Source organism: Microtus ochrogaster, chromosome 8 (assembly GCF_000317375.1).
Source record: "Microtus ochrogaster isolate Prairie Vole_2 chromosome 8, MicOch1.0, whole genome shotgun sequence".
NCBI lineage: Eukaryota > Metazoa > Chordata > Mammalia > Rodentia > Cricetidae > Microtus > Microtus ochrogaster.
In genome coordinates, this window is record NC_022015.1 from 61727109 (window position 1) to 61741598 (window position 14490).

At 37.5% G+C, this 14490-nt stretch overlaps 1 protein-coding gene across 1 annotated transcript in view; it reads left to right on the forward strand.

The window, feature by feature from the left end:
* Positions 1–14490, forward strand: part of Pten (phosphatase and tensin homolog) — a 70079-nt gene that overhangs the window by 40936 nt on the left and 14653 nt on the right. Inside the window, exons 5-6 of the mRNA XM_026781329.1 lie at positions 3383–3426; positions 5442–5680. Of these exons, the coding sequence (XP_026637130.1) occupies positions 3383–3426; positions 5442–5680 (283 nt within the window). The remainder of the gene's footprint in view (positions 1–3382; positions 3427–5441; positions 5681–14490) is intronic.

Below are 14490 nucleotides of genomic sequence, written 5' to 3' on the forward strand. Positions count from 1 at the left end.
CTTCCTTTCCCCCCTTTTTCTTCCTTCCCTCCCTCTCTCTTCCTTCCCTCCCTCCCTCCCTTTCTTTTTTTCCAAGACAAAGTTTCTCTGTAGCCTTGACTGTTCTGGAACTCACTCTGTAGAGCAGAGCTCAAACTCACAAAGATCTGCCTGCCTCAGCCTCCTGAGTGCTAGGATTAAAGGTGCGCACCACCATTGCCAGGCTGTTTTAATTTTTAGTACTTCTTTTCCCCTGCTTTCTATGTGTCTGGTTTTAGGTAACTGAGACTAGCAACAGCAGATATTTTTGTTTTACTTCTTTTTGTCTTAGGATAGCAATTATATGTGGTATGTATTTTTTCTTAGAATATTTGAAAATCTTATTTTTCGTTGGACGTACCCATAATTAGTAGTTTATGAAACCTTTTATGACAGCTGTTGTGCATGAACAAAGAACTCTTACTAGAAGCTTTTTGATAATCACTTGTTTATATTTGAGTTTCCTTGGATATTCATTAACTATTTTAAGAAAGGGCAACACTCGTTTTTTAGTCTTTTTTTTTTCTTTAGAATGATGTTTCATTTTTTGTTTCTCCATGTTCAGAGAATATACAATTTTAAGTTTTATTTTCATGAATATTTGACATAGTTCTTGGCAAGTATTTAGGTTTGTTATTTATCTGTTAAGATTTTCTTTGTGTTGGGTGTTGGGTGATGTACTCCTTTAATTCCAGCACTCAGGGAAGCAGAGACAGGTGGATCTCTGTGAGTTCCAGACCAGCCTGGTCTACAGCGTGAGCTCCAGAACAGCCAGAGTTGTTATACAGAGAAACCCTGCCTCGAAAAATGAAACAAAAATTTCCTTTATAAAGTAGAGCAATAGCTTTATTGTAAAGAGTAAAGAAGAGAGCTTCCTACCCACGGAGTCTTAGTTCTCTGCAAACTTCTCTTTAACCTTGCTCCTTCCTCTACGGTCTGTATCCACCTTTTAAAACCTTTCTCTTTTATTGCTTCCTCATTTCTTTTCCTATAAGCCAATTTAAGGTAAGGACAAAGATGTCATTTGAGTTTTAATTATAAAGAATTTTAAATCTCAGTTATTTGCTATCTTTCATTTTAGTATGTTGAGTGACTTACTGTTAACATGCCATAAGAAACTAAAAAAAAACTCCTATGTGAATTTTGGCTATATAGCAGAGATTTTTAATAAGACGGAAGTCTTCTTTCCTTGTCGACCCTTCTGTTGAGCACTGTTCCATGTGCAGGCCTCAGCATGTAGTGCGGCCGACCATGCTCACCCTCTCAGAGCTGCATGCTTTTTCTTCTTTGTATGTGGGGGATATAAACTGCCACCTGACGGTGAGGATGAGAACACAAATATTATTGTAAGGTGTGTATATTTCATAGACATTGAGTTGTCTTTATTTTCGCTTCCATATCATCATCTTAACTGATCCATTAGAACCATTTGTGATGGTAATCCTAAGCAGTTCCCACTAAACCAGGCTTTTGAGAGTATTTGCTCTGTCTTTCTCTGGGGCACTCTTTTCTTTGTTGGGGGTGTAACCCTCTTTGCACCTGCTAGGCACGTGCTATCCCAGACCCTAAACCAGCCATTTGGAAGTCCTGAACAAGCATGGGAGATCGAGACAACTAAGTGTCTCCAGGATTCCTATCTATGCTCCACTATGGGTTCTTTACCACTGTGTCTCTCAGAAGAGCAGATCCTGGCTGCCCTGCGTGGAATTCCAACATTTGGGAGGTAGTGGGAGGAGGAGTTCAAGGCCAGCCTTGGGTCTATAAGATTCTGACTCAGAAAAAACAAATGAGAGGGAAAGGAAAATGTGAATGCTCTCTTTTGTGTCACTTCTCTTCTTCCTGTCTCATTTTTATATAAGCAAACACAAGATTATTTAGCATGGATGCAGATTTCATTATCTAATAAAATTTTTTTCTTTAGCAAAACAATACATTAAAAAATACACTAAAAGGAAAAAGCTTCTTTTGTTTTGTATGATAATACAAAAGTTGATTTGCCTCAGTCTGACCAGTTAGAAATCCAATGGGCTGTAGTTCATGTATGAGTTGTTCAGTCTTCATGTGAATTGGTTTTGAGACTTTAAAGTTGAGGAGTTGTGTAGATGCCAGATACGTACTGCAAATCCACACACAGCTGTTTATTTGAAAATCTTTGGATCAGCTACATTTCAATATGTAGAAATTTTCAGCTTTCAAAAAAAATGATAGAGGAGCATATCCTTTTGTTACCCAAGTAACTATGTGGTGGATTTTGGCTAGGACTCGGCATGAACCTGGCTGTAACTGTGTGTTATTGAGCAGCCTCGGATTGGTCTCTTAAAACTGAGATTACATACTTAAAACTTCGGGATTTGGGTTTTTGGGCTAAGGAGTAATGGAACGTTATTTGTTTTAAAATGTTAACTTTTGTTTTCAGTAATTTCCTTTCTTGGTATTTTGAGCCCCTCCTGGCCTAGAACTCACTGAATAGCAGACTGATCTTAACGATGCAATCTTCCTGTCACAGTTTACCAAGTGCTAGGATTACAACCCGTGCCAACACTCCTAGCTTTTAGTAATTCTTTAATGTCTGATTTGTTGGTAGTTGGAGTCACCAGGATGCTGCTGACCCCACTAAAATGTGGGGTGCCCCCTTGAGCCTATTAATCTTTATTTCATAGTCTGTTAATTTAAAGTGAGCCAGTTGCATAATAACAGCCGCTAGTGTTATTGTGAAGATATAATGGTGCCAGCTTTTGCTATTCTGATTCGGTTTGTTTTACTTAGTTGCTTTATTATGACCTGATACTAAAATTTGTACACTGAGATCATTGATAAAGATGACATTTGTATATAAAAGGATAAAGGTTTGGCTTACCATTTTTAGTAAGCATTATGTTAAGTAAATTAGTATTAGTCCATTGTCTTTTACATTTTCTTTGTTCTTTTGTTTTCACTGTCTCTAGCATGTCTGTTTTAAATAATGGTTTAAGATTGTATATGATCATCTGCAGGTAAAAATAATATTAAAAGTAGCTATTCACAGATTTGTGAAACACTTTTTAAAGGCATGTACAGTCTTCATCCAAGAAATGTACAGGGCCAGTGCAGTTGAATTCCTAGTGTTGTGTGTTGATGTCACAAACTGTATGAACAAGTATATACACTCTAATTGCATGCATGCATTTGACCTTTTTGTTAAGCCTTGGTTTTCTTAATTATCAAATAATAATAATGGTGCCTACTTCAGCATTCTTGAAATTAACTGAAATAGTGAACTTAGCTCAATGCCTGGCATAGTATAAAGGTGAATAAATGTTGGGATAATTATTCTTCCTTCAAAGTGTGAAAGGTAACTTTATGCCACATTTAAACTTTCTTGTAGATGTGCTGAAAGACATTATGACACCGCCAAATTTAACTGCAGAGGTATGTATAAATGTAACCATAGTGTATTGTGTAATTAAGACCAATAGACTATCCTTTACTGCCTCGTTGACAGTTATCGGATTATTGAGATAAAAATCTTAAGAATGGCCTTTGCTTTAAAAAGTAGATTTAATTTCAGAGTTGTTCTTTAGGTCATATAAATCTACCAAAATTGTCAGGAAAGCTAAATTAAAGAGTAGATTGAGAATCAGGGGAGATCACTAGGCTAAACTAAGATAAGGAGAAACTTACTGACTCTTTGGGGCAGTTGGTGCCCCAAAACAATTACAGGAAGACAGCAGAAATGTTTTAAGTTTTCTATATAGAAGAATGACATAAAAGAGGAAAGGATAGAGCAGCTTGGCCCATTCTGTCCGAGAGCCTGCAGAGACTGCCATGGACACTGTAAACGATGGATTGATGTTTGTCATCCAGCATGCACGTTAATCATGGTCTGAGAACTGTGAAGCATGAAGGACCGAGTAAGAACAATTTACTAGGAATGTTTCTTTTGTAGGATAGATGTAAGCTACTGCTTTTTAGGAAGCATACCACAGTTGAAGTTTACTTAATCTTAAATGTACATTTTAACAGACTCTCTTGAGTGGTCTTGTGTGCCACTGGGGAAGTAAGATGGGGGGCACAGTTAGACAGATGATTGAGTGAAAGCTAGCCTGCTACCTATGTAACTATGTGCTCTCGTGTACCAGAGAGCTCTCCTTTCACAGAGGGGATCAGATGGACAGTTCTTATCCCACTTTATGATGGCTCAGTTGAGATATATCGTAATTTTTGCATATTAGATAATATAGCAGATAACTAGAACAATATCCATCAGGATTATTATTTTATTTTTTAACTTTTAAGGCAATGTCTCAGTGTCCCAGAGTGGCCTTGAACTCCTTTGTGTAGCTGAGGTGACTTCAGACTTCTGAATCCCTGGTCCTTTTGGTTTCACCTCCTAAGTTTTGGGATTACAGATGTTCACCTCATCATCAGCTGTGTGTTTATGCAGAGCAGGGATTAAGCAAGCACTTGGCAAACTGAGTTACATCCCTAGAGTTCTCGTTAGAATTTAAGAATCTCTGTAGAGAAGCATTAAGACAGACCCTAGTGAGATAAAAGTGAAGAGGGCTAGAGCCGAAGCCTTGTTTCTAGACAAAAGCACCACCCACACAAAGCTCAACTCTGCCTGTCTGAAGATAGCTTAGATTCTTAATTCATGTGAAAATAATCTGAAACTTAATTTGGTAAACTTTACTACAGTTTTATGCTTTTTATAAGTCATTAATTTCAGGGGATATATATATGTGCACATATATGCTTTTCAAGCTATGGATATACAATTACAGTATTTGTGAGACTCTTTTAAAAATAAGACGCTTAGGCAGCCAGAGGCAAGTGGATCTCTATGAGTTCAAGGCTAGCCTGGTCTACAGAGTGAGTTCCTAGACAACCAGAACTACACACAGTGAAACGCTCTCTTGAAGACATAATAATAATAATAATAATAATAATAATAATAATAATAATATATTTTCGTATAACTTATAACAGTATTTTTATTATTAGGTACAACATCAGTCTTTTCCATAGTTGACTCTATTAATAATCTATACTTTCCTTAGAACACATTTTGTGGTGATGCAGTAATGTCTGTTACTGCTCCTTCTGTTAGAAGTTACTCTTTGACAAGAGGCCTGGGTGACATCCATTTGCATTCAGCTGTACTGATATGCTGTGTCATGTTCCCTTCGTGTAGCAGATTTCTCCTCTGTGGAGCAAAGAGCACAACACTTGGGTCGTGAATGTTTCCTTGGCTAATGAGTACATTTAAGAATTAATAAAAGACTTATTAAAAAGCTAGGTTAATAAGCAGTAAGTTAAATTTTCCTTAAAGTTAGTCTTCTTTTAAGTAGCACTAAGTTTATATATAACATTTTTAAAGTTAACCTACTTTTTAATGAAAAATTTAGGATATCTTTTCTTACGCTGAGGTTATCTTTTTGCAACAGTTGCACAGTATCCTTTTGAAGACCATAACCCACCACAGCTAGAACTTATCAAACCCTTCTGTGAAGATCTTGACCAGTGGCTAAGTGAAGATGACAATCATGTTGCAGCGATCCACTGTAAAGCTGGAAAGGGACGGACTGGTGTCATGATTTGTGCATATTTATTGCATCGGGGCAAATTTTTAAAGGCACAAGAGGCCCTAGATTTCTATGGGGAAGTAAGGACCAGAGACAAAAAGGTAAGCTGTATTACTAATTTTCCTTTTCCTCTTTGTGGACCCAAGAATTTAGTGGGAAACAGGTTTTTTCCCCTCTTGCTTTATTGAGATATAACTGAAAAATAAAAGTCTGATCCACTTAACAGTGCGCCCAGGTGATATTCTGAGAAATGTTACATTGTCATTACCACAGCTTTATCCACTTACTATATCCCTCACCCGCTGGCTTCACTGTATGGAGAGCAGTTGAGATCTGCTTGGCAACTGCTAAGCACACAATGCTATATGCTGTTGACTCTTTCTGCTATGCTGTGCAGTCTAAGTGTTCAGGTCCTATTTTTAACTAATAGAAGTTATTTGTATACATCTCTCCCTTTAAGAGATGAGCTAATACCTATTTTTAAATCTTTTTGTTTTGTTGAGATAGGATCTTTTTATATAGTTGAGGCTGACCCGCCGAAGTGTAGCAATTATTGAAATATGCCAATGCTTCCAGTTTGTAATCAGTTCATTGAGTGTTTTTCCTCATGTTGGTGTTTTCTAATAATACTAGCAAACTTACCCACTAATTATAATGGAAATCTTTATAAGGCTTAATTAAATAAAAGGATATATTTATAAAAATTGTAATCTTGATATTCCAGAGGCATACATGAAAACAAGATGTATTTTGCTGATAACTTGGATGCCATTACCTAGTAAAGCATGATATTCAATTTCATAGTAAATAAAAACGTTTTCTGGTATGAATATTTTAATATAGTTAACTAATCAAAGATTCATTGATTCAGAAAACTAAAGACTATTGAAAATGAATGACATGTTTAGTAAGTAGTACAATTTAAAGCAAAAGCAAATTCGTGTAATGCATTTTTTAGAGGACCCATTTCTTTGGAAAGTAAGTTGAAAAGTGTTTGATACAAAGAATTTTTGTGCATTTCTTCTCCAAAGAAAGGCCTAAACTACTCCAGATAAATTGAAAAACTCTGGGTAGCAGTGAATATGGCCCAACACAAGATCATAAATTTACAAAAGGTTGGATTGTTTGCAATCTTTTATAATACAATTGCATGGTTCTGGAGTGTGGACTTTGTAATGACAACATCATTTTGCAATGTCAAGGAGTTGTACATGGCTGCTCCAGGAAGTAAGACAACTTTGAAAATTGATTCTTGTATTAAACTTGTTCTTTTGCCACTCTCCCTTCTGTCTCCCTCTCATCTTCCTTCCTCTATCCACCCCCCCCCTCCCTTCTTTCTTTATTTTTCTTTTAAGCCCTAATTTTATCTAGCTCAGCTTTGGATCATAAATAGAAGTCATCCCTGTTATGCTCCTGTTTCTTGACAAAGCGTCTTGAGAATCTCTTGATTGAAAGTCTTGGCTCTCATGAATTTGGGTCTTTCATAGAAGTAGGCTTTCCATAACAAATCCTGCATAGGTATAATTTAAAACTTGTGTTTATTAGTAGGAAATTTTTTTGTAACAGTAGACAAGGCTCTTTTAGGATTAATGTGATCTTGTTGCCCAGTGCAGCAGTGAGCATAAATACCATGGCAGAGATCATTTACCTTTCCTGGTGCAGGAGAACCAGAGCTGGTGTAGGTAAAGCGTGCCTATGGTGGTGTCCATGCATAGGTGTAGGTAAAGCGGTGGTGTATGGAGGTTTCTTCCTCAAGAGCAGATCTTTCTTAGCCATTTTTATTTGACTTTTTTTTTAAACATTGAGATTTTTTTCAATACAGGTTTTTGAGATTATAATAAAATTATGTGTGTTGTGTGTGTGTGTGTGTAAATACCATCAGCTGATCTATGTTTTCAGTGCTGACCACTGAATTGGTATTAGATAACCAATTATACTCTTTCTTCCCAGCGGAAGAATATATCTCCCCCTCTCAGCATTCCTTAGTTGCCAGTAGATCTTTCTCTAGGGTTGAGACCTAGTGAGCTTTCCCCCCTTCCACACTAACATCTATTGTCTTCCTTGTTCAACTCATTTTGGGAAGTCATGTTGATGAGACTTTATGTGTGTAACTCAGCCAAGTCCCTGATCCTCCGACTCTTAGTCTTTCTAACCCCTAGTCTGCAGTGATCCCCAAGCCTTAGGTACAGGAGTTGTGTTATGGATGTCTCAGTTGGGCCTGGAAACTGCATTTTGATCTCTTGTGGTTTTCTGTAATGGTCTCCTGTTGCAAAAAGAAATTACCTTGATGAGGGGTGAGGACTATACTTATCTCTTGGTATAAAAATAAATTTTAGAATGTAGTTAGGGATTATGCTTATTTAGTAAATTAGTGGTTTAAGTTCTTTTCCAAGATCCATGGCTTCCCTGACCCCAGGTAGTTGGGCTAGGGTTTTTGTTCCTTTTTTTCTTTCTTTCCATTTTTCTGGACAGGGTTTCTCTTTGTAGCCCTGGCTGTCCTGGAAATTGATCTGTAGATTAGGCTGGCTTCAGAGACCCACCTGCCTCTGCATTCCAAGTGCTGGGACTAAAGTGTGTACCACCACTGCCCATCAGTTGACTAGGTTTCTAGTACCAGGCAAAGTTTCTCTTTCTTAAAGAGGATCTTTAAAAATTATTTATATATTTTGGTGGTGGGGCCTGGGAGATAGAGGGAAGCAAGGCTATGTCACCATTTTCAAAACCTTTTCCTGACCTTTTCAATTGGGCCCTATAATATTTGTTGATTATTTATTTATTTTATAATGTGTATGCATTTTATGGCCTATCTCATAGTTTAGAGAAAAATGTTATTTTTGGAGAAGTAGATGAGATTATTTGATTAAGGTCCTGTGACTGTATTAACCTTCTCTCCTGCTATTAAGAGCCTCAGATATTTGGCTTTACTTTTTTTTTTCCTTTTTTTTTCTCTCTCCACTCATTCTTTTGTGATGGTGAGAATTGAGCCGGTGAGAATTGAGCCTAGGGCTTGGGAAAGTCTTCCTCATGTTCAAGGATAAGAGTAGATAGAGTTCAGAGGCACTTAAACTTTCCTTTAAGTTTTCTGTTTCCAGTCCAGGTTAGGTACAGGATGCAGGTTAGGTACAGGGTTCAGGTTAGGTACAGGATCCAGATTAGGTATGGGGTTCAGGTTAGGTGCAGGAGGCCCAGGTCAGAAGGTGAGGTCATGTTAATCTGCCAGTGCAAAGACTATTTATTATAACCTGGTAACAATAGCTTGTTTGCCTCTAGAGAGGAAGAGAGGGTGTTTGTGGAAATGACAGGAAGTCTTGGGGAATGTGACAGAGTGGGGCCAGACTGCAAAGACAGTTAAGGGAGTATTTGTGAGAGTGAAATGTGAAGCCCTACTGTCATTTAATAAAATGGGATACCTGTGTCCTTAGTGGAACTGCTCTGGGCAGCAGGCACTCTCCATTCTTTACCATGTCCCCCAAGTGAAGGTGATAGACTAATGTAGATAGAAAATGCAAAGTGGTCCACATTGTTAGAGATGTGGCTGGTACATCTGATGTTTAGCTATTGCATTTTATAAGGAGATTCCTTAAGTAATTTAGCATCTTACAGTTACATCAGTAGGATTTACTGTGCTTAGCTGATGTATGTGATTAATACACTGAGACAGTGTTTTGGATATTATACATGGATTTAAAAAAACTTATACACATTTTTTACCTTTATTCGTTTATTTATTTAAAGACAGGAAAGAGTTTACGCACAGATGCTGTTGACCAGGCCGTGTTTTGCTAAATGGTTTTATTTGCATTTTAAGTTGCAATAGTTTTAGAAATCCAGATGCAGATAAAAAGTCTCAAGATACCCCTACCTCAGAAATGCTTCTTTATAGAATATGTAAAGGCCCAGAAAAGTGAACTCCTGTGATCAGAATTATACGTACATGACAGCATTTAGAGTACAAGCAAGTCCCTCGCCATGTTGTTGTTCAGTTTCTTTCTATAGTATCAAGTTTTCAAGTTCTGAACTGCAGAAGGAACTTTGAGCTGTTGAGGATATTACCTCTTTCCAGGCTCTGCTGAAAGGTTCTGTAATGCTGATGGTGTTTGAAAGGCTCCTCAGTCTTATGTTTTTCTTTACAAACAAATGTGTTTAATAAAAACAGGGTGAAATGGTTTGTCTTGTAAATATAATCTGAGCATTTCCTTACAGTTTTTGCAGTTAATTTTCTTAAAACTTTCAATGTAAAGAAAATGAATCAAGAGATACTTGTTTTCTCTCATGTGAAGGACCTAGATTGGAGGTGTGCATGTGTGCATACTGTCAAACTAGAAAGGAGACCTTTGGGGGAAGAGGAGATTTCAAGGGAAAATGGGGAGGGGAAAGTCAGCTGCGTGACACAATGCAGCAGCAGCTATCTGGGGGAGGAAGATGAATCAGTAGGAAGTGCAGTGATTCCTGTGTGTGTGGAAGTGCCATAATGAGACACATTATTAACAACAAATAGTAAAACAAGCTTTAAAGTCACCCTCATCTGCCTAGTGATCAGAGCGGCAGTGACATGATGGATGCTTGAGCTTGTTTTCATCACAAGAAAACAGATAAGGATGAGATAGCTGTTTATCTCAAAATTCGTCCCTAGAAGTGAGTACCTTATAATAAATATAATTGATTACTCTGAGTGATTTCATTCTAAAGCTTCTGACAGTACACACAATGGAATTTTGCTTAAAATTCCATAATAATACTTAGCATTTTGTATGCCAGCTAAGAATCCCCCCAGTCTCACATTTACCCACTTGTCATTTAGGTTGAGCCTGTGGATTTGCATTTGTGTGATTGTGATTGTAAATGACTGGAGGGGACACTTTAAAAATCCATTTGTGGTTTGTGTGGAGTTGATTTTACTTGAATGGCCTCTTCCTTCCTTCCTTCCTTCCTTCCTTCCTTCCTTCCTTCCTTCCTTCCTTCCTTCCTTCTTTCTTTCTTTCTTTCTTTCTTTCTTTCTTTCTTTCTTTTGCTGTATTTTCTTAACTTTAACTGTGAAGGCACCATAACAAGCTGAAGAAAATTATGCTCTGGTGAGGAATCTTTTTCTTCTTACTTTAAAGGAGGAGACATTTGGCATATTGTTTTGAAAAATTTGTGGACTTTGCATAGCTTCTCGAAATACTATGACTAGGTCTTGACATATAGACATGGTGCAGATTTAATATACAAGCTAATCACAAAATATAGCATTGTATTCTTAATGTCCAAACAATGCTTTAGGTTTTGAATGGTGCAGAGAAGTCCAGCAGTTGATTCATCCTATAAAGAAAATGTCTCAAGGGTGAGATAACTGCTCAAGAGAACAAAGACTCATATCTTTTATTCAGTCAAACAAAACAAATATACTACTCCATTTCTGTGGAAATTATTTACTTGTATAGTTGATATTTTAATTAATTTATTTATTTTTTGTTTTTGTTTTGTTTGTTTGTCTTTCAAGACAAGGTTTCTCTGTGTAACAGTCCTGACTGTCCTGGAACTCACTTTGTAGACCAGGCTAGCCTCAAATTGAGAGATCATTGACCTGCCTCTGCCTCCCAAGTCTGAGTCATGGAGATTCATATACTAGCATAGTAGTCTTATGACAGTATTACATATCTAAAGACTGTTTGTAATTCATACTCTTTTGTTTGTTTGGTTGTTTTTTTTTGAGACAGGGTTTCTCTGTTCAACAGTCCTGGCTGTCCTGGAACTCACTTTGTAGACCAGGCTGGCCATGAACTCACAGAGATCCACCTGCCTCTGCCTCCCAAGTGCTGAAATAAAAGGCGTGCGCCACCACCACCTGGCCTGTAATTCTTAAATCTGTTTTTCAAGAGTCAACCAGGCCTGGTGGCACATACCTTTAATCCCAGCACTTAGGAGGTAGAGACAGGCTGATCTCTAAGAATACAAGGTCAACCTGGTCTACAGAGAGAGTTCCAGTACAGCTAGGGCTACACAGAAAAGTCCTGTCTTGAAAAACCAAAAGAAAAAAAGAAATTAACATTAAATAGCCAACGCTTAAAAATAATCAATGAAACATAAACTAAGAAAATGTAAATTTCCAAAGCAGATGACAGGTTTTCAGTATCTGAATAGCATTACATATAATTGTATATATAATTATATATATATTATATATCATAAAACTAATCAAAGATGTCACTTTACATTAATATAGGAAATACTCCACATGGACACTTAGCAGTTATGAACTCATGTGCCAAATGGAATCAAATACATTAAGCAAAAGCTGGAAAATTAAAATAAAATAAAAAGTTAGAGAACTATTTAAAAATCTTGAATATACTCTGAGGAGGCACAAAGCAAGACATGGATACAATGCAGAAAGTAATAAATTAGCACATCAGTGCTTCATAGTATCCACTCACTTAGATGAGTAACTCCAAATCCTTCCCACAAGCCTTGAAAGTAGAAACTGATTACCTCCTTCTTGAGGACAGTTGAGTAGAACTGCAGTTTAAAGTTTAATTCAAGTCCTTATGGAAATGTAAAATCATTTTCCTAATTTTTGAGCCATTGAAGAAAGATACATTCACATTAAGATTAACCAGTAGAAAATGAAGACAAAAAGTGATTGAAATGGGGAAACAGCAAATGACTTGGGTTAGTAATCAAAACACTGACTAGAAAGCCAGAACTAGTGTGAGTGATTGTTAGGTTGATAACTGAATAGATGTGTGAGAATCAAAGATGAATAGTGTAATGGAGTTTTGTCTCCTATTATACTTGCATGTAGCGAGGTATTTGAAATCCTAACTGGTGCATGGAACTCCAGCCTCCTATTGCTGCCTAAGGCCTTGGCATGGTGCAGGCCTTCTCTGTGCATCACTACTGCCTTCCAGCAATGAGTGTGCATGGTCACACACTGCAGCTGATTTTTGTATTGTTGACCCGTCCATTGGATCTTTTCAAAAGGACCGAGCATATAAATGCCTGTGTTAATCAGCATCTTACCCATCACTTGAGGAAACCTAAAGTGTAGAGAACCATTAATTGCTGTATACAAATGTGCAGCAAAAATAGAGATCAAGAGAAAAATATCATCTGAACCTCATCAGCTACTAACTTGACAATGTGGTCTTATTGACATGCATTTGGTTTCTTTTAGTTAATTTATTTAAAGTTTTTGTGGTGGGAGTCTCATTATGTGGCCTCGGTTAACTTTGACCTGAATGCCTCTACTTTCCAAGAGCTAGAATTACAGGCATATGCTACCACATGCTTTTTACAACTTAAAGTTTTTTTATTTAATCTTTTGACTAGAAGTAAATTTATATGCTTTAGAAGTTTATGTTGTTAAAACAGCAGCAGCAGTTATGGTCTTCATCTATCTCCTGTCTGCTCTTCCCTTAACTTGCTTGCTACGCTACCTCTCCCCCCCCCACCCCCCCCCCCCCCCCCCCCCCCCACCAAAGAGGTTTTCTCTGTGTTAACAGCTCTGTCCTGAAACTCACTCTGTAGACCAGGCTGGCCTCCAGTGCACAGAGATCTGCCTGCCTTTGCCTCCTGAATGCTGGGGTGAAAGGTGTGCACCACTACTGCCTGGTGCTGTGCTATCTTTTATCTCCATAATTGTCAGTGGCAACTTGTGTGCTGAACTTGCATAAATAAAGTGCTCTAATGCGCAGTTTACATTAAATTAAAAAATTTTTAAACTTGTGACTTTAAAGTATTTTTTTAAAAAGAAAAATAAAGAGAAATAACATTTCAAAAAACAAGAGTTTTTTTTTTTTCTTTTTTTGCACTTGGTGCTTCTTAACTATCTGTAACTCTAGTTTCATGGGTTCCAATGATTCTGGTTTCTGTGGGCACCCCGAGCATACCCATGGCGTGTGTGTGTGTGTGTGTGTGTGTGTGTATGTGTGTGTAGGCAAAACACTTGCACGTATAAAATAAATGTTAAGAAAACTAAGTGTGTGTGTATATAAATGTGTGTGTGTGTGTGTACACACACTTATTCTCATACATACATACATACATACATACATACATACATACATACATACATACATACATGGGTTCTGGGTCTTTCATGCTTGCAAGGCCAGTACCTTATTGATTGAATCATCTCAGACAGTATATGAGTGTATGTTGGGGGGGGGGTGGATTTTATGTACTTCCTGGAACTTACTAAGTAATCCTAGTTTGAACTTCATAGTAATCCTGTCTCAGATTCTTCTGTGGTAGGATTACAGGTGTGGGGCATCATACCTGGGTAGGGTCCTCTTTTAAATATCACATGACCTACATCTTTTAAGCATTCACCTCATTTTTTTCTAAGCCATTTCATGCTTCCCTAATTTCTTTAAGGAATGGCTAGCATAGGAATGCCCGTTAGTGTAGGTGGAGTTTTTCATCTGGACTGCTGGCCAGCTCCCAAATAATCATCCAGAGATTATAAATTATAATCTTAATTATAAATGCACGGCTGATAGCATAGGCTTGTTACTAACTAGCTCCTTCTTACAACTTAAATCAACCCATTTCTATTAATTTGTGTACTGCCACGTGCCTCATGGTTTTTACCTCATCTTCTACATGTCATGCTTCCTCTGTGCATCTCCTAACAGCTCTGCCCTTCTTCCCAGCACCTTCTCTGCCCTGAAATTCCTGCCTAGCTATTCGATAGTCAGCTCTTTTATTAAACCAAATCAGAAGGTGCCTTGGCAAAGACACATCTTCACAGTGTACAAAAAGATAAGCCTTTAGTACCTCTGCCAACAGGTTGTTGCAGCTATTATTCAGCTGTGAGTTCTTTGTTGGGCTCCAAGGTCAGACTCATGTTCTGCTGCTTTTCTGCATGAAGGCAGTAAAGGCAGCACATTTCTCTCTAGTGTGCTGATTCTGATATGCTTTTTTTTTT